A 24,063-nucleotide genomic window follows, 5' to 3' on the forward strand; every position below is an offset into this window, starting at 1 on the left:
TTAAAGTCTGTTGTCTCTGGAAGACAGTAGGTTTGTGGCTACAGAGATAATTGGACAGTGCATCAAGTTGTTTTATATTTCTCAGACAACTGAGATGTTTGCTATTGCTATTATGCTGTTAGGGCATCCATAGACATTGGCCAATTGCCTGGCACTTCCAGAAGGTGGTTAGAGGGAGCTTTGTAGATGCCTTATTAAATTTTAGGGCCTAATCTTGTCCCATGTTAAACACCCTCAGCTCCTGTTGACTTGAGCAGAAGCTGAGGGCACTCCGCACTTCTTAAAAAGTGTTGATCTATGCACAGGATCCAGTCCTGTGCCCAGCAACCACAGATTTAGTTAAAATGTCATGGTTCTTGAAGGCTCCTGCTTGCAAGAATTAAGGTACCTCTTTGTGATCCTACACTACTAACTCTGGGCTAAGTAGGGAAAGGGAGAATTGATGGAAACACAACCTTGAGGAGATAGGAAGCAAAAGGAACATCTCTGAGGGCCAGATTGTGGCCCCTTTCCTAGTGCCCATTAGCAGTTTCACTCACACAGTCCCACTGACTGCACGGGGTGAACAGGTACTCGCACTCACCTGTGTGAGTACCTGCTCACATGTTGGGGGACAAGGCTGGCCCTTGCATTATAAATGGACTTTGAACTGTTTAATAGTGCCTTAAATTGGACTTCTGTAGATCTCTCCTTCGCTGTCTTTCCACTGTCCCCTTTTAGCCTTCCTGTTTCATTCCTTCTTCCTTTGCCTCTCTCCTCCTCTGTTCTTTCTCTCTCCCTCTTCTTTCCTTCCCGCTACATTCCCTCCGCATGACCTGACCCCTTGGCTTCTTCTTCACTCCCTTCTTGGAGCTGCTTCTAACTAAGGGTGGAGGGATGCTGTAAATCCCAGACACAGGTGGAAAGTCCCCACTGCATTCCTGCCCCCAAGGCACATCCCCGTAATGCTTCCTCTGACAGCCTGGTGGAAATAATGTGTTGTGGCAGGTAGAGAAACTCAGCAGACCACAAAGATCTGCTAGAAAAAGAATGGCTTGGGAACCAGGAGCATGAACGCCTGTCTCTTCTCCGTGGACCCCATCCATGTCCCACCCATCAATAGAAAGACACTCTCCAACAGTGGGTTTTTTTTCCTTCTCTGGCCCACATTTTTTTCTCACCCTTTCTCTTCCCCCTTTTTTCTGTACATCTCCCCCTTTTGCAGTCTCTTTCTACAGCCTTGATGTGGGATTTACAAGGGCAAGATCAAAGAGAGCCATGCTATGTATGCCTGTGATCAGCAGAGCCTTTTAGTCCATACTTTTCCCACTGTCCCAGGTCCCCTGCATTTGCCCCATCTCATGGGTATGAGAAGGAAAGGGAATATTGAGGGAGGAGGGAAAGAGGAGGAGGAATCAAGTGTGCAGAAATGGAACAACCAGTTCCACTCTTCAAGCAAATATTTTTATCTGCCTCTGGCATATAAACAGCAAATGTTTGTGCAACTGACCTGCAAACACTCTGCGTGTGTCCCAGCAGGGCTGAGGCGCCTGGCTTCCAGCTCAGCCAGCACTTTCTTCAGCTTCTCTTGCCCTAAAACAGGACAAATCTATCTCAAGGGGTTTTTGGTGGGTGGAAGTATGGGAATAGGAGAGATGTGTTCATGTGGAGGCACAGATGGCCTCGAAGTCTGGGCTTGAAGACACCAAAGTAAATCAGTAGTTCCAGTCAATGCCATTGAAGTGACACTGACATTTAAGCAGGGGGAAGGGAAAGGAAGACAGGGCCCAGTGCTGTGCACATGTATACCGGGCTTCCAACCCATTGGGGCTGAAAGCCTAAATCTCTTATACTCCATTCCAGCTATAGAGAGCATGCAGAAAGAAAACTGTCCTTCAGCAGCATCATTGATGGTGGAGTTTTGTCTAACACACGCACACACACACTGCCCCCTGTTTCCAAGTGTGATCAGGGAATAACTCCACTGAAATCAATAGGGCTACTTAACATTTCCTCTTGTAGCGCTGAAAGCAATAAAGCAACAAGCGTCTTTACCTGTGACAAACAAGGCTGTGATTATGATCAGCATGTTCTGCTGACAATATGTACTGCAGCCAGAGTCACAAGGAACCTGACCTCCCATTAAAGGCACGGCCCTTCCAGCAATCAGTGTAGCTGGGTACATTTGAAGGTTGGTTTAGTTTGGGTTTTTTTCACTAGTAGCAAGTGGTAATTTTTTGCCCTCACTCTTGGATGTGCAGAGGCAGATCTGATGCCAAATTTAGCTAATGGCTGCACTCACATGTTAAATGGCAGGCTTTGCATACGCAGCCTCCTGGAAATAAAACTCACCTTATCTCTATCTGCAATCTAGTTTAGTTTTCAGCTTGGGAACTGTGGCCACTCCAATATAATTTAGTATCTTAATTCATCCAATTAAAACAGCCATACACAATTCACTCTACATCTTTTCAGGCACTGAAAAGCTGTTCTTCTTGAATAATAATTGTATTCCTGCATGCCCACTGCATTTTGATGCCTATCATTTTTATTATGTATTTGTAATGTGGAACTCCAGGCATAGACCAAAACCCCGTTGTGCTAAGCGCTGTATATACAGAGAATGAAATGATGGTCCAGAAAAAACAGTCTCTGTCCCAAAAAGTTTAAGACCTAATCTTAGATAAGAGACAACAGGTGTATACAAATCTAGCAGTAGAGTATAAGGAACCTATGAGACAATAGTGGTTAGTGTGACAGGCATGGTGGCAGGGACAATGGCTGGAGTGAGGTGAGGAGTCCACTAATGTGAACATCCCCTTTGACCATCAGTGTGGTCAATTCCTCTTGCTCCATCCAGCCTGAGACACCTCCCAATGCCTTATCCTCTCTGCCTCTCTTCTCCTCTCCTCCAGGCCCCAGTCCATGTGGAAGAGCTAGGAGTTTGTCCAGGATTTGAATGTCTGAAAGGCTGAAATCCCACCTGAAAGGGATGAGCTGGTGGTGGAGCCATGGGTTCACTCCTACCCATCCCATACTCAGAAAGAAACAGAAAACAACCTCGGGTACTTGTTATTAGCAGCACAATTTAGAGTCCTCCACATTTATCACTCATTGGCATGCTGCTCTAGCTTAGCTTGGGTCCCGGAGCCCCAGTCTTTCCATGATTCAACCTCTGCTTACAGCAAGGATCATCACCTCATACTGGGAGATGAAATAGCACACATGCATCCTAGCATCTTTCCTAGTGGAATGCCAGTGAGAGTGAGATACATTACCCTTGGCCATGCCTGCCTTCTGGGGGGAGCTGCAGATTTGCAAAGCCAGATTTTATCTCCACAGTGCAGGTGTTTCTCCAACCACCTGTGAGATCCAGGATGACCTTAGCTGGTCAGCCAGGTAAAGGAGGAAGGCAAAGGGGAGCTGATGGAATACTTGGGTCTAGTGCTCCAGATCCCTTCCCATTATATGCCTGAGACTCCAACCTTCTCATTTTTACCAAAAGCACAGGGCTCTGCTCAGCACTGCATAGGACCTTCTTCTGCTTGACCTCTTAAATATGTGCTTAAAGTTAAATATGTTCTTCAGGACTTCCCCAGATCAGAGCTTCAGTGCTGAGCCCTGCTTGGGATGCAGTGGGAGGAGGTCATCAGCTCACCTGCAGGGAATGAGTTATAAGGAATTCCATTTCCGTTAAGGCTGGTGAGCACAGAGAATGATGGGAAGAGGAAATCTCTAAGCTGGATTTCTTCTCTGACAACATATCCTTGTTAAGCTAGATCCACTGTCCCTTTCCAGCTCAGGGACACATTATAAGTAAAGCAAACTGTAAATGGAGGTGTGAAATGTGGGGGGAAATCCAAGCTTCAGCAATGCTCTCTTCAGGTTCCTATGTTGCACCTGTGATTGGGTTGTGCATGAAATTATTCAAATAAGACACTGTTGTGAGAGGAATTTGAAGGAAACCTCATAACTTGGAAGACTTAACATTGTTTCTTGAACAAACACCTACAATCTTGAACAAAGCCCCAATGAATTGTAGAAGAGCACACAGCTGTGGTGGTCCCAGGGATGTAGACTAGATCAATGGAGGCCAATACTGCCGCGCTCTTCCCTTAAAGTAACAGGAGCCTTTGGTTCCCTGTTACAATGACCTAATACATTACTGAGTCCAGGGGTGGCCACCCTTCTGGGCAGGTGTGCCGCAAATTAACTGCACCCTCCTTAGTGCCACTCTGACCCCCTTTCCCTGCCTAAACTGTTGCTCTGCTTTCTGCTCTCAGCTCCCTGCCTGATCTGCTGCTTCCTTCCATTCTCCCTGCCCAATTTGCTGCTTTGCTATCTGCTTCCTGCCCTGTCTGCTGCTGTCCTGCCTGTCCCCTCCCCAATCTTCTGCATACCACACACAGAGGTTGCCCATGCCACTTGTGGCACTCATGCCCCAAGTTGGCCACCCCAACTCGATAATGTATTAGGTCATTGTAACAGGTAGCCAAAGGCACCTGTTACTTTAAGGGGAGAGCATGGTGAGGTGGCAGGCCAAGCTTGCTGTGTGGGCAAAGGCCAGTGGCTAGAAAGCCAGAGACAGCAAGGGTAGGAGTTACCTACCACCAGGGGAGTGAATATTTTGGAGCTAGCTACAGGGGCAGGCAGCACAGAGGAAAGGCTGCAAACAGTGGAGTGAAGCTGCACCAGAGGAGGGCAGGCTGGCCATCAGGCCCAAGTGGAAACCATGTGTGTGGCTGGGAGCCATGTGACAGGAAGGGGTGGGGGTTTGCAGCACATAAGCCCAGTACCTACCTGAGACCAAGCAGCCAGCCTGGTTCTGCATGTAGATGGAGAGGAACTTAAGAGGGAGATGGCTTGCAGGAAAGCAGTGGCCCAGAGTGGATTTTAGTTGTGCAGCAGTTTTCTGGTATTTATGCTGAGATGAGATTTGAGACCAGGGGGCCAGATTGTGGCTGTAGAGGAGGATGGAGGTATGGAGGGTGCCTGGTGAGGTCAGGAATACCTGGAGTCAGGAACCCAGAGGGCTGAGAGTTGGTGAAGATGGAGTTTAGCCAAGTTGGGATTGCTAAGGCCAGAGAAAGCAGCCTGGGCTGGGGTCAGGGACCCAGAGGACCTAGGGCTGGTGCAGAGGAGGTAGGTGAAAGACGGGAGGGCCAAGGCCATGGCAGGAAAGCTAAAGCGAAGGAGGGGCTGAAGCCACTGCAGACTTAAGCCAAGAGGGCTAAAGCCTAGGGGGAAAGGTTGAAAGCCCAAGAGAGGCAAAAAGTAAGCTAGAGCCAGAGAAGTGAGAGCCTTGCCAGGGCCAGGACCTCAACAGGCCAGAAGGCCCAGTGGAAGAACTCAAAGTAACACCTGCAAGGCACAGGCATAGCTACAGGGGAAGACAGAGGCCACAAATACAGCCTAAAATATGACTGGTGCCCTGAGGCACTAATAGGGCCAGGAGGGCCACAACTTAGTGCCCAAGGGACAAGACTGAGGTGGACCGGGCTCACTCTTGGACCCTGGAGGCAGCTTTTTGAGCCCAATAAGTAACTTCCTGAGGAGCCGGAGGGGCAGCCTTCTGAGTCATATAAGTTATATCAAGACATAGCAGGTGAGGTATAAAAGGAGGGAACCCTGAGGAGCTGGAGTCTGGGGCCAGGAGTCGCATGGGCATCAGGGCCACCCTGGGCCAGGTCCTGCTACAATCAGATCTGGGCTACATTATGGCCAGACCCTTCTCTGGTACTTCTTGGACCCTGGACCTGAATATGTAGGAGTAACCAGGTTCTGTGTGCTGGAGCAGGGGAGGGACAGGATGTGGACAGGGAATGGAGGAGAGCACAGCTTCATCCCTTCTCCCTGTAGGCCAGAACAGCTGAGCTAGCCAGTCCTGCTCAGAGCAGTGCAGGCCACTGGCATCAGATTATTTGCAGTATTAAATAATTTAAAAAATCATTCCAAGCTGACCTCAAATGAAAAAGTTTTGGTGAAGTGAAAAATCAAAAAACAAACCAACCAGGCCACATGAAATATTGCACTTGGTTTCCAGTTTAAGTGATAAATAAACTTGAAGGCAGCAGTGACATCAGGGGCTTACTTTGCTCAAAGGCCATCTGCTTGTTTTCTATCTGAAGCCGTGATCCTCAGAGCTGCCATGTCTGGTTCCCTGTGAAAATGGCTGTCATGTCCCAAGGGGAGTAAGTTAACTTTAGGTCACAAGCAGGCAGCAAAAAGTGAATAACTTATGAAATAAAAGGTGCAGATAGAAGTGCAGAACCCTGGCTTAACTCATGGCACTTTACATAAAGCATCATGAGTTAGACCGATTCTCCCAACCCAACAGCCGGTTACATTTCCAACCTGTATCTTCAGGACTGTGTCTCTGGGGAGAGAGCATGAAATCTGCCCCATCTTTTCTACTGACTCACTCTAACAATAGGTCATACTGTCTCCAGATGTAGTGTCTTTAGGCGCAGACAGAAGTGACAGTTTTTGCCCAATCTGGCCCCCGAAATCACCCTAGAGCCATGACCCAACACAAGTGTGTGGCTGCAAAGCACTTTAAAGAGCCCAATCCTGTGACAAGCTGAACCCTCATGTAATCAGATGAAGGCGCTCCAAAGTGGAGTGTCTTCATTATCTTGTATCTGCATGCATTGGGAGCAGAGCAGGACTGATGCAGGCCAACTCTGTTCCCAGCACTGTTTTCAGAATGGGAGGGGGGAATGGAGCAGAGGGAGGTCATTCTGGGGGGTGGATTGGTCATTCAGGTGGATTGGAAGCCCCAAGGTATGGGGGCTCCAATCCACCTGCCACCCCCTAGCATGGCTGGGGAAACCCCAGAACAGATCTTTCTCCCCTGTCTTCTCCCCTTCCATCCTGAGACAGCACCAGGGGCCAGGAGAGGGGGGGTGGGGCAGAGCTAGGGGAAGAGGCTGAAGAGACACAGGCAGCAGAAGCGGGTGGGGACTACTAGGGCTCAGCTCTCCCAAATGAAGGGCAGCAGGTATGGCCACAGGGCAGCCCAGCCACAGGCTGCAGCAGTGCGGGGGGGGGGGGGGGGAGCGGGGAGCGGGGAAAGGGAGAGGCATGCATACTCAAGATACGTATGCTGCCAGGATCACAGCCCCGGTGTGTGACTACCCAGTATGGCAGGTAAGTTTCAGTTTGGTTTCTTTGTGAAGGGGAAGGTGCTTGTCAGGGGGCAGATCAATACCCCCACAATGAGGAAGGGAGTGGGACAGGGGGAGGGGTGAATGGGGCCCTGGTTGGGCCAGGTCACAGTGGGACAATTGGAGCCCCATGGTGCATCCAAGGGTGCAGGGGGGGCTCCCACCACTGTGGGGCAAATGGGGGGAAGCACGTGACCCCCCCCACCCTATCTGTGTGCGGGGCAAGGGTAGACTGCTGTTATGCGCTGGGCTCTGTTCTGCCTCTGTGCGTTGCTGCTGCTGCTTCGAGAGCTGCACAAGTCTGACACCATATGTATCCCACCACTGGCAGCCTGTCCTCACCCCATGCACAGATCCAGGGCACGTGCCCCCCATGCCCTCCTGGGGTGTGTGCAGTGGTAGGAGCTGCCACCCTCTTCCTGCGCTGGGCACCCCCCGAACAAGCCACCCATGGCTCCGTCCCCCGCCCTGCCCCAGCTGTGCAGGGCCTGCCCCAGCCCCATTCCCTCCCTCACTGCCATTGCACTATCATCATAGTGCTTAGGGTCAGAAGGGACCTAAATAGATCATCAGGTCCAGCCGCTGCCATGGCAGGGGGGGTTGCAGATAGAGGCCCCAGCAGCGAGGGAGGGAACAGAACACAGGCTAGAGCAGGTGCTGTGGTAAGTGGTGCCCCCAGCTGGGCTGGGTGGTGGGACAAGTGGAGGCCCAGGGGGCATATCTCCCCCCCCCCCCCCCAATCTGTGTGCAGGACGGAGGCCGTTGCTGCTGCATGCTGTGCTTTGCTTCCTCCTGCAGCTGCCCTGGGAGTGGCCGATGCCACGTGCCTGCTGCCACTGGGCTGTGCTGCGCCTCCTGCCCACCCAGCAGCAGAATGCACCTGGTATCACACGGCTCTTGGGGCAGCGGGGCTCAATGCCCAGTGCACAGCTGCAGCTGCCTCCACCCCATGCAGATTGGTGGGGGCATGTGCCCCTCAGGCCTCTGCTTGTCCCACCACCCAGCCTGGCCAGGGCCCCACTCACCCTAGCCCCTGCTCTTGCCTGTGCCCTCCCTCACTGCTGGGGTCTCAATTTGCAATCCCTCCCCCTGGCCCTTCCCCCACAGACTTACCTGCTGGGGAGTGGGGGTGCATGTGCAAGCATGCACTCAGCCCCCCAAATCATTTTTTCTCCTTCCACCTATGTGCAGACATGCAGCCTCTCTCTCTGGATCAGCTCCAAATTGGAGTTCAATCACCCACTCTCCTGACCCAACAGCTAACGGTTTCCCCCCCTCCCATTCTGAAAACAGCGCTGGGAGCAGGGTTGGCCTACATCAGTCCAACCCTCCTCCCAGTACATACAGATACAAGATAACGAAGGCACTCCACTTTGGAGCGCCTTCATCTGAACCCTCATTACATGACGGTTCAGATTGTCACGGGATTGGACCCTTTTAAAGCGCTCTGCAGCCATGCACTTGTGTTAGGTCATGTCTCTAGGGCGCTTTCAGGGGCCAGATTGGGCAAAAACTGTCACTTCTGTCTGCACCTAAAGACTCTCACTACACCTGGAGACAGTATGGCCTATTGTTAGAGTGAGTCAGTAGAAAAGATGGGGCAGATTCCATGCTATGTCTCCAGAGACACAGTCCTGAAGACACAGGCTAGAAATGTAAAACAGACAGAGTAGAGGAATGAACCACCTTGGTGGATTAGGAATATAGCTGGGAAGGGGCCTCCTGGGACACTGAGTACAGTCCCCTGCTACCATGTCACAGAGCCCCAATCAAACACTAAGCAGGTTGTCATTCTGTTCTCCATTCCTCTCCCACTGCACGAACTGGATCCTCTCTCTGTGCCTCAACTTCCCCCATCTACATCACAGGAACAAGGGTACCTCCCTTCTTCTGTGAAGTGCTTTGGGACCACTCTATCCCTCTGTTTCCTCAGCAGTAAAATGGGAATTAGATCACCCACATGTGCTGAAAGGTCACACAGGTGTTACAGTAGTGAAAACCATTATTGCTAAGTAGCAGTTATTAGGATTCTGAAAGGTTTCGCTTGATTTATCTTCAACACTGAAAAATATGGACAAGGAATCTGGAAAACGCACTGGAAGTGGTGTTACTATGAGGTACAGCTCCCCCAGGATAACACATAAAAGGGTCTGATTTTCAGAGGGAGGGTGCTGAGAACTCACTGAAAAACAAGTCCCTTTAAGGCCCCTCAGGTTTCTGGTACTGCTCAGCAAATCTTTATTAGAAGCAGACCCAGGTATGACAGTTTGTCCTGTGCAGGAGTTTGTCCTATTAAGAGTGGAGAGTGTTGGTAAGGCAGAAAATACAAGTGCTACTTTGTTTGAAGGGTTTTTACTTTCTCCTCCCGCAAAATCTTTTCCCATTCCCCCTGGAGGGCACCTGAAGCTGCAGCCAACAGGAGCCAAGCAGATTGCTTCTCCTAATGGCTCTGGCTGCCCATGTCTGTGGCAGAGAGAACAGCAACCTGGAGATGCTGCTTCCAAGATCCCTGGCCTCCCTCCCGGGGCTGTTCACTCCCATTTGCAGAGCTGACACCGTGGCAGCCTGCGTGAAGGCTTCTCTAAGTTAATGCCAAACAGACTCTGAGAGCCTGTCGGATCCCAAGGGCTGTGGTTGCCGCTAGAAATGCATCTGCTCCTGCTGGGAGGGTTCTGCCTCTCTCCACACAACCTTGTGGTCAAATCTGCCCTCCGATATACATGGGCAGCTCCTGTTCACTTCAGTGGGAGCCTCTTGTTTGAAGCCAAGGACAGGATCAGGTCCTCAGGAATTAACTAGATCCATTTTTAAATTAGTCCTTGTTTCCCATGTCTTGATGCTGCAGAAAAAGGGGTTTTCCCCACAGCCACTTCAAGGGTTTTCCTATCTATCAATATAAACAAAAAATAGTGCCTGGGACCTCCAAAAGGGACAAGGTAGAGGCTGGTGCTTGGTGGCTTAGGGACTGGAATAAGACATGCAGAATCTTCTGCCTCCAGTGCCTACATATTAATCAGTGACCAAAGATTTAGGAATTCATTTTTTTGAAACCCCACCAAAGGCTTGTTCTTCAAAGGGTAGGTGCTCAGCAAGCCCCTTTCAGTCAGCTAGTCTTTCTTTTAAATTTAGGCCAGGTTTGTAAATTTGCCTCTAAGCTAGGTCAGGAGGGAGTGTAAGCTGCTATTGTTCATCATAGTCCAATAGCCCCTGTGAAATAAGTTGGCGTCTTTACTCCTGCTCTCACCCAATGGATCTCCACCTACTTAACACCTTACAGCATTAATGTCAGGAGCCTATAGCTGGCTCTGCTTGGCCTCATCACTGCCAGTCTTAGTGGGGAAACCCAGGTCTGTAAGGTACAAAGGCAGAGTCACTTCAAAGTTTTAAAGTTTTGGCCTGCACAAAGATAACTTCATAATCAAGGACTATGGGGAGTTATGTTCTCCTCTATATATTCCCAGTGGGTTTCAGTAAGATTGAAATTCAAATCAGCAAGTTAATCTAAAAGGCTGATATTTCCTAAAATGATCTGTACATTTATATCTACAAAACTGTCTGTGTCTGCCAATTGGATAGTTGCCCTTCTAACTATTGACTTGCGTGTGAGTGTGTAGAAGTGCTTTCAGGCATGCCCAACTGTGTCTTGTATTCCTGCAAAGTGTCAATGATCTATGCTTAGCTCAAGAGTTGGCATTTATTTTGTATTTCATTCAAGTCAAACTGATACCCCTCTCCAATGCAGCCTTTACTAATGGAGATGCATCAGGGATATGTTTGCATTTTTGCATGGTGACCTTGGTGATATAGTCTCCTACCTACACCCACACTGGAGTTTAGCACAAAGTATTTTCTGCTGCAGCGCAGCTTGTTGGCAGCAAATGGGAATAACCTGGCACACACGGCTTAGAGAACCCTAAGCTCTCTAGAGCAGAACCATCTCTTCTGAAGAAGGCTGAAGGTGTAGTCAGGATCTGACTTTTGCTGTGTTGTCCTGTTTCAGGGGGTACAACAATTCCAGGCGAGGTGTGAGACCATTAGCATCTGCAACCAATTCTGCTGTGTCCTAAAAAAAACCTGTTGGAGGAACAGCCATCCCAGCAGTCATGTCAAAGGATGAAGTAAGCTGCAAGTTGACTTCAGTCTACAAGCACAAGGAGCGTAAGCCTAAAAAACCACATTACATCCCAAGGCCATGGGGGAAGCCCTACAACTACAAGTGCTTCCAGTGCCCTTTCACCTGCATGGAGAAGTCCCATCTCTATAACCACATGAAGTACAGCCTCTGTAAGAACTCACTCTCACTGCTTATCGAGTCTGACTGGCCCTACAAAAAAGGAAACTTGCTGCACCCTGAGCTTCGCCTCCTGCAGGCCACAGAGACATCTCGGCTCCGTGGGAGGAGGGATGAGCAAGAAGCCTGTGACTCTTCAGCTGCAGCTGGAGTGATGGCTAATCCAAAGCAAGCTGCAGATGGAGATGATGAGGGAGACAAGCCAGCACCAGAAGCTGAAGTCCTGCCCTCAGAAGGGATCAATGAAGAAGCCAGCCATTTTCAAGAGGAGGAGGAAGACATGACTGGGCTGCTGAGGGAGCTGGATTCAGCTGAGAAGAAGGAGAAAGCAAAGGAGGAGGCAGGTGATCCTTCTGAACCAGAGGTGAACACCCTGGTCTTTGGATTCAAGAACAAAAGGGACAAGCCTTGCAAAGAGGTTGAGCCTGATTTCATCATCACAGATGTCTTCTCACTGAAGAACCACATGATGAAGGGCAAGGAAACTCCTTCTCCAGACTTAGAAGCCAAGCCAAAGCATTGCAAGGTGCCAAAGAAATGCCTGGGGAGCAGCGGGATTCTCATGGAGCAGTGGAAGCTGGTTGCTAATGGGCAAAGAAGAGGTACCAACGATGTCTCCCCACCACGTACGGAAGGCAACATCATTCCCTGCTATCCCCCTCCAGCCTATGGTGATTACCATGAACCTCATGGCCTGAACCTCTCACTGCTGGGCATTAACTACCCGCTGAACCCCAGCCTCTTTTCCTATCTAGGTCCCACCATGACCAACAGTGCCACAGCCCACCCCCACCTCACACAGCTGCCCTTCCTAGCCTCCACTGCTCAGCTGATGCACCCACATTCCACTCACTTCCAGCCCCTCCAGCACCCTGAGAGATCAGCCTTCCTGCCCCGTTTCTACTACCCCTTGCTCTTTGAACATACCTTCAGCTCCACTGAAAGCAAGACAGCTGCAGGCAAACCAGAAGCCCAGCAGCCAGCAGGGTCAGCCATGCCAGCTCCTCCCCAACCCCAAACTGCCAGTGAACCCCAGAAAGCAGGACTGCTGAAGGTGCCAGTGCTGAAGACCAATTTTCCTTGGGCGAAAGGTGTCCGCGAGGAAGAGGAGGAGAAATGGTTGCCCCAAGAAAAAGAAAGCAATCCAGCTTTGGGCATCAACAGCTTGCGCAAAAAGCCAGCACCTGATGTCTACCAGAATCTTGTGGGCATAAAGGATGGTGTCTTTCTCCCCAACAGCATCAGGAAGGCAGAGTTACCAGTGGTCACTTGCCTGGAGAATGCTGGTGCTCCAGTCAGCTCTCTGAAGAGGAAGTTCATTGGGAGTGGGCTTGATTTTATGCCACCTGACACACTGATTCCTGGAAAACTAGGCTATCATTCCAGGTAGGAAATGTATATGGTATCTCTGCAGACAGGTGCTATTTCCATAGATACTCTCTTTGATTGTTAATAGAGTATTTGCTGGGTTCATAGTGCTGTCCTGGTCCTTATTACCCACCTGCTTCTCAGTGTTTCCTTGTGGCACTGAAGCTTTGTTCCTATTCTTAAAAGTCCGTTAATCCTAGTGAAAGCCCAGGGTTTACAGCTGCCATTAAGAAATTAGCAGCCTGAGATGAAAGCTAACAGCCAACGCTAACAAAAGTTAAAAACAAAGCTAACAGATAAAGAGCTGCCAAAGCTAACAGCTCTTACTAACTTTAATGGGACTTTGCCTGAGTGCATTCTGAGTCAAAACTTGAGACTGGAATTTGACCTCTAGCCAGTATTTACTATAAGCAAGGACTAGGACTGTTGTGAGGAAGAGAATCAGTATAGTTGCTTGAGTATACACGTAAGCATTAAGAACTCACAGCTCTGCCAGTGACCTGGAACTAGAGCTTACTGGGCACTAGGAGCTCACATGATGGGTGTACTTTGGAAAACCAAGCCCTTAACTTTTAGCTTTGGGCCAGTCACTTCACCTTTCTGGGCCTTGGTTTCCCATCTGGAGAAAAGAGCTAAAGACTACTCAATGTTTTTACTGTATGGTAATGCTAACCTGAAGCATTCCAAAATTGAGGTAGGCTCCCAAAATGATATTGGATTAAAATCATAGGATTTTTTTTAAACATAATTTGCTTTCTGATTTCTGAGTCCAGGGCTAGAATTTATTTCTTTTTAATGAAAGCTGAATTCCTCACCCAATCCCAAGACTCCACAAGCTGAGGCTTTAAGAAAAAACCCCCATAAAATATTGTGAAACTCACTGATAAAATCATAATCTTTAGCAATATGGAATGCCCTCTCTGGGGAAGTGCCAAATACCTGCCTAGAGGAATTGCTTTTCCTCATTAAAATAGTCTCACAAGGGTCTTTGCTACATTGTCAAGGCCAAGTAGTTGGCAATGAGATTAGGAATTGGTCTATTAAAAACAGGCCAACAGTTAACTGATGAACACATTCTAACCCTGTCATACATTCAAAGGGTGATTTTACCAAAGAGTTAGGCCAGAAGTGGGCAAATGCGGCCCACCAGGCCATTCTATCCAGCCCATGGGGGCCCTAAAAAATTTAGAAAATTAATATTTATCTGCCCCTGGCTGCTTGTCATGTGGCCCTCGATAGCTTGCCAAAACTTAGTAAGCGGCCCTCTGCCTGAAATAATTGCCCGCCCCCGAGTTAGGCCTTGAGCAACTCGGTTAGGGCCAGATCCAGATCATTCTTATAGTTGCTTCCATGTAGGCTTCAGCACACTGAACACCAAACTCTTAGTCACAGAAGTCGGGTTTAAGGGCCTAGGATCTCTATACATGGGGGAGAAAAAAGGCACCTCCAAAGGGCAATCTAGCGTGCCATGGTGCTGAGCAGGGAGCCATCTAAAACAATCCAATGGAAAAGGTGAGTCACAGGGGTCTGACTGAGCTCCTGCCTCTCTTCAGACCTGAAGCATCTGACTCAGTGCTTCACTTGAGATGACTCCACTTGCTGGAGACCCAGAGGGTTGGTGTCTCAGGACATATCTACAGCACCTGTGTACCACCCCTGGGAGTACTGCCAGGAAACACACCCCTACCGATTGTTCCAATTCTACACATGCCAAATGCCAGAAATGAAGCAATTGTCTACCTTAGAGTAGCCCTGATCACACACCGTAAGCATGCCTAAGAGAGTGAGCCTGAGAGTGGTGCTGGGCATGTGCTCAGGGCAGCTTTTTAAGTGACTATGTTGTCTCACTTTGGGAGCTGGTGCATGTGAAACAGGAGAAAGCAGGCGAGATGAACTCTACAGCAGCACTCCTGGGCACTAACTGATGGTGTTGAGCAGGGATCCAGGTTTTCCATTTCCCATGGCAAAACGGAGTAAAAACGCATATTTCCCCTTTACCAGAGGAAATTGTGGATTTCTCATTTTAGCAAAGGAACCTCTGGATTTTGCAGTTTTGCAACGAGCTCCCTGCAGGCAGGCAGAGTTCCAGCCTGCAGGGGGTGGGGGGAGCAGGAGGAGAGCAGTCAGGCAGGGGGCGCCATGTGCATGTAAGGGAGGGAGAGAAAAAAATGGGCGGAGCATGTGTGCTCATGCAGACCCCCCCCCCAAGTCTGTGGGGGAAGGGGCGGGGGAAGTGGGGGAGGGAGTGGGGCTTAGGTTGGGATCAGGGCCAGAGCATGCTGCACGCATGTGGCCACCCCTTCCCCCGTGCCAGGGGTCATTGCCCAGTGCCGGCATCTACCACCTCCCAGCCCCGCACCCACCTGGCTGCCTCTCCATACTGGCCCCAGCCCAGCCCCAGTCCCACACTGCCCAGTGGGGGCTGGAGCTCGAGCGGAGCCAGCCTCAGCTGCACTACCAGGCCAGAGCCCCTGGAATACTTGCACCCACCCCAGCCCAGGAAGATTGGTGGCTCATCCAGAGCCGTGGTGCCAGGGAACCAATCTTTGCACAGGGCAAGGGCGGGCTACAGTTGTGCTCTGCCTGCTCTGCGTCTCCACACAGAGGTGGGGAGCAGGCAGAGTGCAGCTGCAGCCTGCCCTTGCCCCGTGCAAAGATTGGGGGTCACCCCCCACCTCTTTGGCTACCCTGTGCCACGGCTCTGGAGGAACCACAATTGTCCCATGACCCGGCTGGGGCCCCGGTAACCATGAATGGGGCCCCACCCAGCAGCTCATCCAGGGGCATGGCATGGGGGAGCTAGGGGGAGGGGACTGTGCCCCCCTTCCCTGGCTCCCCCGCAGTGTGCATAGCAGCAGGAGCTGCTGACCCACACCCCTGGATAAGCCTCCAGGGTCCCATTGCCCCACGACCCAGCCCAGCTGGGGCCCCATTCCCTGCGAATGGGGCCCCGGCTGGGCCAGGTAATGGTACAATTCCCACAGTGCAGCAGGGAGTGAGGCAGAGGCAGGGGTGAAGGATTTGTCCCTGCCCCTACTCCGCTCCCTCCTGCACTGTGGGGGTTTTGGTCTGTCTCACCCAAGCAATCAAAAGAAACTTACTGCTGTGCTATGCTGGGCCAGCTGTGATCCCGGCATGCCCCTCCCCCCTGCTGCAGCAACCTGTGGCCGGGCTGCCCTGGCATTTGGGGGGGTCTGGGCCCCATTAGCCCCACCACTTCTGCCGCCTATGCATGTACATACACATGGTCCCAGAGTTGGCCAGGGCTGGGGATGCTGCCCAGCCAGGTGGTATGTGTGGCTTGGGGCCAATAGCCATAATGCGTGGCTGCAGGGCTCTAGCAGGGAGAGGGAAGGGCCGTGGGCAGCTTGTCCAGGGGGTAGGGAGCTGAGGCCAGCTTCCCCCACTGCACACACTCCCGGGGAAGGGACCTGGGGGGGAACCTGTGCCCCAAAGATCTGTGTGGGGTGGGGTGGGGTGGGCTGCCTGCTTGGGCTCTTGCCCTTCTGCCCTTCCCCAGGGCCTCCACAACCTAGCAGGTACAACCTGGCGCTGCAAGGTAGAGCGGGGCTGTACAAGAAAGCTGCTTACTGCTGAACTCCATGCTGGCCTGGCGACTCTGCAGCCATAGGCTTGCGCTGTGCACACAGCAACAGTAAAAGGCATAACCGTGCAGTACTCTCTGCCCCTCCCCACCTGGGAGTGTGTGCAGCAGTGGAGAGCCAACCCCTGCCCGAGCCTGCAGCAGGCAGTAGCTGGGCTCCGCTCTGCTATAATAGCCACCACCTCCTGCCAGGGGCAGGGGGCTGTGGACCCAGGTTCCTGGCCCCATAGCCCTGCCACCTGGGGTCCCTCTCTGGCAGGGCTGGGGGGGAGCAGGAGCTGTGGGTGGGAGGCAAGGGGCACAAGCAGGGCCATGGGCTATGCAGGGAGTGAGGGGCACCAGCAGCACTGGGACTGGGGGCTTTCATTTTAATAATGGATTTGGGGATTTTTATCAGAGAACTTGTGATTTTTATTAGGGAAAACCAGGACCTCTGGTGTTGAGGCATGCTGAGTGACTGTAATGCTCAAGACATGCAGACAGCACTAGTTCAGTACGAAGCACAGCACCTGCTTTCCCATTCACTGGGGGGGGGGCGGTCCCCAGGGGCCTCAATCATGGCATCCAGAATTAGTGACATGGCCCAGGCTGAGTTATCCAATAGCAGATTTCTGAGCGCTTACATGCCCTCCCCCAGCTAATTATTACTGGTATTTCCATTTTGTCTCATTTTTTCCTCTTTCCAGCACTTTGAGAATGACCCCTGCCCAGCTCCCAAAGTCCCTGGACCGCTGGCACATGGAGTTCCACACTTGTCCAACTGAAGAGCAGGTGAAAACTAGTGGCCCAGAAGTTGTGTCCCCAGCAATCACCCCCTCGGATCACACCCCGTGTAAGCAGAGCAAAGTGCAAGAGACTTCAGCCAGCACAACAGACCCCGAGGCCACCACCCTGCTCATTGGGGATCTGTCAAAAACCCTTGAGGAGTACCAGGAGGTGGAGAAGAAACTCTCTGACCTGGCAAAAGAGGACACCCCTGGACAAAAGCACCTGAGAGAGCAGCTAGTCAAAATCCGAAGGGAACTCTACCACATCCACCAGGCACTAGAGAAAGCCACCAAGCCCCATGAAGGCCCCTTGGACCTCTCAGTGAAAAGATCCTCAGAAGGGCTTGAGAAGGGCCACCAGGCCAAGAAAGATGCCTATAACCTTAGTATAGGAGGTGAAAAGCTCCAGAGCAAAGACCAAGGTGCTATCAACAAGTGTGTAGCAGCTGGAGAACCTGGAGATGGGGACGGAATGCCAAGTTGCCTTCTTGAGGCTGAGAACAAAACCATTGATCTGCTGATCAAGATGAGCCGGTCAGAGAACCTCCGGGCATCGTCTACCGAGGCTCATCTGGGTGCCGTTATCAAAGCTGAGGTGCTGCCCCTCAACGTGCCCCTGGAGCTCCGACATGTGATGGAACCCTACTATAGCCGCACCACCAAGTGTGAGGCAGACTCCAGCGTGCTGCTCTGCTCAGATGGGCGCTCCAGCACCACCCAAGGCCCTCAGCTCCCTGTGACTGAGGATGGCCCACTGAGCTGCCGGGCCATGCAGCGCTCCCTGTCCTGTGGTCTTCCCAACGACACAGATGCAGTGTGTATCCACAGCCCTTTAAACCCGGACCCGTGATCCAACCTGGCACCTGCTCTCAGAACTTGGATTTCTCTAATTACCTTCTTGCTCTCAACCCCGCCAGTCCCATTTCCCTGACAAAGGCTTAGCCACTACCTGACTGTGAGGCCACGTAGCACTGTGCTCTTGTTAACTCCCTGTGACAGAATCCATGAGGTGTAAACAACACTTCCCCTCACCGTCCCTCTTCCCACTGCTAAGGACAGTGCTTGTGGGCTCTGCATGTACACAGTTACAACTCCCTGAGCCCAGGAGCCGCTTCAAAGGGAATGCAAACCAGCAGGCCAGGGAGTCTTTTCAAAGAGCAGGTGTAACTGAGACTGAGCTATCTCCCTGCTTCCTACCAGGGGTTTGCTGACAATGGGAGGGGAGTCTTTATGGCTGACTGTAGAGGCCTGAGGAGACCAGCATCTATGACCTGGGGAAGTGAATCTGCAAAGCCTGAGACAGATAAGCCGAGACAGGCTGGGGGCCTGCTGAGCCTACAGGACATGCAGCTGATCCTCAATTAATTGTGACTATCATGTCTTATAAAGCAGATCTGGGGAACTGACAGTTGGTTTGGGGTGGCCATCAGGAACAGGCACCCACATTAACCTAGCTGGACACCAAATAGCTCCAGCTGCTCCTGATAATAAACACAAGAACAGAAGCAAGAGTATGTCTCTGGCCATAAGTACAAGCTGGATCCTGCAGGAGAGACTTGACAATGGGGCATCTTCTCCCCTTTGACCATAGTTTCAAAAGGGCCCTGCAGCTGGAGGGACATGTCATGCTCCTGTAGAGCAATGGAATAATGGTATTTCTGAGGAGCCTGGCTGCCCACAGAGCATCTGGCCATTTCCTTTGCTTTGCATTTATATCATGTTCCCTTCCCTGTACTTCAGTGTTCGGAGTGAAGGCCCCAGATTCAATCCTTGTCCCCACAGTCAGTCCTATGAACTCCTTTTAGTTTGTCCTAAAATAAATCCTCTCTATGCAGTCCATGAAACCTGATAGTATAGGAAGGCAGAAATCAGTGACATAATCAGTGAGGATGATGAGGGGGCAATGAGAGCTACCTCAGAACCTGTTATCAGGGAGGCAGCTCTTTTTCAAATAATGATTTGAAAGACTTCAGCTCTCCAACCCTGCTAGACAGTCCACATGGCCTGCTGGTCCCAAGCTGGCACTCCAGGATGCCTTCTGACTTCCTGTCAATCCCTTAGACAGAAGAGGCCTCCATGAGAAGTTCTGGGTCAACAGGGTTGGAACTGGCTACCCCACAGGCCAGCAAGCCATTCTGTGATCTTCACTATTGATTATGCATTAGACTGAAGCACTCTGAAACTCCATCTTCTCCCCTTCCTCCCTGTGCATCTCCTGGAGGCCTCCTCCTCCTCTTTGAATGGTAAGATATCAGTCCTTTGATATCTATCCCAGGGGGTCTCATGCCACCCAACTCACTCCTGTTGCTACCTATTTTTCAGTGGCAACAAAGAAAGGATGGATTCAGCACAGGAATCACAGATTGCTGATCTGCAGAGACATGACTATGGTTCAGGAGAATAGCTGTTCACCCTCTCCCCTCCCCTCCTTTGGACAAAAAAAATGGAATTTCTAGGACTCCCCTGGCCTTCTGCAGGGGCTTCATTGAAACTATTGAATCCTGATTTATGTTCTTCCAAACACACAGGCTGTATTCATCAAGGAACTGAACAGCTGATGTCCCTTTCTCTGCCTCTCCCATCTTTACAGCTACCCAGTCTAGTCCCCTCCATGAAAGACAGGGGCATCCATAATCTAGTCCAGAGACCCATTACTGAATTCAATGGATGGGTGGTTCTTTTACTTGGAAGAACAAAAGATGGGGGAAGCTGGTAAAAATACAGCAACCCCAAAAGGAGGAGCAGCAGCCACAGAATAGTGTGAGCCTTGCTGTTCTCTGTGGAAGGAGAATTGAACATGGAGAGTTTTGCTTCAACAGAGTGAAAAAGGAAGGTCTTCAGATGAGACCTGAAACTCCCATGTATTCTGTGGACCTCTGAGGAGGCACAATTTTTTCAGCTGGGGATATCACATAGCACTAAGGATCTGGCGACTGAGTGCATGGGGAGAGAGCACCCACTTGATCTAAAAGGTTTGTTTCTATACAGTCCCACCTGACAAGCGGATGTGGGGAAGGACTTTGGTCAGGGAATGCAGGCTGATGCCATGACCTGCTTATTTTTTAAAGTGCTCCAAGACACTTTAATTATCTACACAGTTAGCAGACTTTGCTTCTTGGAAAGGTGACCTAAATACAGAGATGTCAGTAAATGGAGAACACCCCAACTGCAAAGGACAGTTTCTTCAGCAGCATAGTGCTGCAGCCCTGAGGAGCATGCTGGGGAATAAGGCAGCAAATAATACATCTCTCAGTGGTAAGGGCTTGCATTTCCAACTGTACCCCAGGATCCCTGAGACTATGTCAGTCTAGTAGCAGGCAACGCACTTCCTTGCTATGAAGACACAACATAAGCCTCAGTCCTTATACTAGTGGCACAGAAACCTTGGTCTTTAAAGCAGGAAGCAAGAGAGGTGGGTCTTGCCTCCATCACTCATTGTTTTGTTTCTGTGCACCAGCAAAATGTTTGCATGTTGTAAAGTCATTGACATACTCACCACTTGTTCTTCTGCCCAGCTAATGCAAGGGGAGACATGACAAATAACAGTTTTCAAAAGGGAAAGATTCCACGTTCCCAAAATGCCTTTCCCTCCCCAAGCTAACTATAGCCCCCTTTTCCCTTTGCACTAATATCAAGACACTCAGAATTATATTGTCCCAGCTGGAGTGTAGCAGACCTTTGGCATATGGGAGGCACCAGAAGAAAGAGATGGCTCTTGACTTCTATAGATCCCCAGAAGGGGCAACTAAACACATGATTTTCTTCCACTGACTTCAATGGGAACAGAATCACACACCCAGAGTTCAAGCACCCCACCCAAACACTAAACCAGGCCCAGAGCTGGGATCAACACTCAGGAACTTCTGGTTTCCAGTTTCACACTCAGACCACTAGGCTATGCTGCCTTTTAAAGCCCCAAACATACCCAAGTGGATATATTGCTTGAATATGGGGAATCCTTCACCACCCATCTCCTCACTCCCAGCCTTCCAATGAAATGCAGCCACCAGTTACTCACACCACAGAAATGCCCAAGGTCTCCTTGAAGCGTTGTTGCCCTGTGTATCAGCTATCAACAGCCAATCATTGCAGAGCAAAATCTGTCCTCAATACACTATTTATTTTAATGGAAGACAGGTGCTACTGTGGGGAGAGACTGGTATATGGACTGCGTGGCAGATAGAGACTAGTCACGTATTATTTATTGTTCACAATATTAAGAATGTAAAAATATTAAAAAATGCCCTTGAAAATGAATGTCTCAATTGCTTTGTTAAGCCTCTCAGGAACCATCTGCAGAGGGACATGTGCAAGCTCACCACTGCCTGTGGCCACTATTTTATTACATCAGTGACACTTAGGGCCAGAGTCTATTCCTATTAGACACCCAAGTGCAATTCTTTTACATCCTGCTCAAGTCCCAAAAAAAATCCACTGATGCATTTACTTTTCTAACACATCATCATCCGACCCTTAAGACTAAGTTACAAAAAGCAGCAAGGAAGAGAAAGACCCACCCACCTTTTGCATGAACTGTTTTTCAGAGACTTGGGCAGGGTGAAAGAGAGTTGCATTTAGGTGCCAAAATATTCCTAGATGGAACAGAATCTCAGTCTTAGCATATATTTAACATTTCTCCAAGGAAGGGTAGGATTTGAACTCTTGATGTGCAGACCACTGCTTCTGAGGTTAAAGGAATAGCTTCAATTGCTATCAGCAGTATTGAGCAGCTTACTCAATAGGAGGACATTTTGCTCATGTTACAAGAGCTTTAACCTTCATAGGGCTTTGCAACTACTGGCCAGGCCTCTGAGACCTGGTTCCAAAGCACTAACTGGAGGGGGTTAGCATGCACCTGAACTCCCTGCTCTCTCAGAAGTCTAGCCCTCACCTCACACTGGAAGGGCTTGAGGCCCCACTGGGCCGTGCTAAGGCTGCATGAATGGTGTTTGGCGGCACTCTTGTTTCCAGTCTGTTGCTGCCCTGACTGAGGGGAATTCCAAGGATATCAGACTGGTAGCAGGCCCAGCCCATATCAGGGATATAGGTATGTTTCCCATTGCTTTGTAGTGACCCTGCTAACCAAGGCGTAAGCTTCACCGTGTGGCTTCAAAGCCCTTCACAGGTGGGAAGATGGTTGCACAGGTTTCTTCTCTCAAGAGCAAGGGTATAACTAATCCACTGGGGAGTTTGTACTATAAGCTCCTCTCTTGTGCTTAGACCATAGGACTTATCTATGCCACCTGGCTGCCTTGCCTGGGTAGCAAACCCCACCCAGCCATTTCCATTACACACACACTGAACCCCAGAGGAGGAGGAGCCTGGAAGTGGCAGCCAGGCATGTGCTTTGAAGCAATGTAGCCAGCCTAAAGCCTTCATGCTTGCCTTATTTTGGAGATTTAGCATGCTCTGAGGAGGGGTGAGTGGGTGCAGCTATCTTCATGCCAGCACACCCAGGCAAGCTGCAGAAGTGGTACAGACAAACCCATTGGGGATACAATGTTGTTATGGAGCTAGAAAGAGTACTGTGGCCCTTTAAGTTCATGCTGTGACTTCTGCTTTTTAGCTGCTACAGCTATGGCTCCAGCTGTAGGTGTAGGCTTAGGTTGCTGCAGCTGATAAACTCCCCAGGGCTGCTCCTGGTGCCCTGTTCATTCTCCCTCCCCCCCAGATACATTTACGGTTCCAGGTTTGCACTTCCAGGACAAAGCCTTGATGGAGTGGGGTGCCATTCCACCAACCTTGCTCCCCCCCCCCCCCCGGTACACTGTGGGGCATGGGGATGTGCATACTTGGCTCCTATGGCTGGGCTGCACCTGCTGTGGAAAAAATTCTAGGGTAGAAGGGGCCATACTGGAGTCAATAAAAGTTGGCCTGCCAATAAAAGTTGACATTCAGTGCTGGTGTCTGGCTCACCCTCCCCACTAATAATCCTACTGGGCTTGGGCCTGCTGCTGCTGTACAGCTTCTTTTACACACTTGCATTTCAGCATGGAAAATACAGCCCCATGCCCTGGTTTTCTAATTCTTCCTCCAGCAGCAGCTTTGCAGCAGCTCTGTGGCCCTGTAGTGAGCATGTTTGTTATTACCCTAAAATAGAATAGTTTTCTGATAGCATACTGTTAGGTTAACAATAATTTGGATTATTAAAAAATATTAGCTTTACAGCTGAATACAAGGCATGACCTGTGGCCTAACAATGCCGCTGACCACAAGGCAAAATGATAGCTAAGCCTTTGCTTATGTTAAATAATCATTTTAACTGTGTTAACCATTTTCTGAATAAAATACAAGTGGATCTGTGTACTATAAAATCAACTACAGCAAGGAACAAAATAAGACAAGCTATTATTCTAAATCCAGTGATCGTGTCCTCAAAAAGTATCTACCACTACAAGTTCTTGCTAATGTATCATAATATTACTGTTACTTAACTTTTAGCTTTTAAAAAGTGCTAGTTCAGCTTAATAAAAATATACTGTTATAAAAATCTATAAAACACCGCCCAAGTATTGCTTTTGTTAACCCTATAGTCTTGCCTTGTTATAAAAAGTATAAAAGAACACCCCACCCTTTAGGGGGGGCCATTTTGCCTCTTTACTGGCTTTATAGTCATTGCTCGAGCAAATAAACTACAATAAACTTTACTTGTGTTGTCTAGTCCCTATACAGCTAAACTTTTTGGGGTTTATTGTCTTCTCCCACCACAGCCCTCAGCACAGCCATTGCAGGGACTGTCTCTGAAGCTTGTACAAATCATTCTGCTAGAGCTGCTTCAGGGAAAGGAAAGAATCTAATTTGTGTCTCAGAGCAAGTTTGCAGGGCTGGTCATTAAAAAACCTCACCCTTCTCCTTGAAGCAGATTTACATTCAGCCAGGCCTGAAGAC

The 24,063-nt window shown here is 50.0% G+C and overlaps 1 protein-coding gene across 1 annotated transcript; it reads left to right on the forward strand.

Moving 5' to 3' along the window:
- The first annotated feature begins 11,048 nt into the window (after positions 1-11,048).
- On the forward strand, positions 11,049-21,432 carry PRR35 (proline rich 35). Its single transcript, XM_019492986.2, has 2 exons — positions 11,049-12,822; positions 17,095-21,432. The coding sequence occupies exons 1-2, from the start codon at positions 11,249-11,251 to the stop codon at positions 18,023-18,025; spliced, it is 2,505 nt and encodes an 834-aa protein (XP_019348531.1). The 5' UTR covers positions 11,049-11,248; the 3' UTR covers positions 18,026-21,432.
- Positions 21,433-24,063: the final 2,631 nt, after the last annotated feature.

Source organism: Alligator mississippiensis, chromosome 13, assembly GCF_030867095.1.
Source record: "Alligator mississippiensis isolate rAllMis1 chromosome 13, rAllMis1, whole genome shotgun sequence".
NCBI lineage: Eukaryota > Metazoa > Chordata > Crocodylia > Alligatoridae > Alligator > Alligator mississippiensis.

What these genes read in the sequence shown, in the direction of transcription:
- PRR35 (XM_019492986.2), top strand. Translation starts at nt 11,249, where the DNA reads ATGTCAAAGGATGAAGTAAGCTGCAAGTTGACTTCAGTCTACAAGCAC. An exon ending in AAACTAGGCTATCATTCCAG is followed by an intron (nt 12,823 to 17,094) that starts GTAGGAAATGTA and finishes TCCTCTTTCCAG; the next exon opens with CACTTTGAGAATGACCCCTG.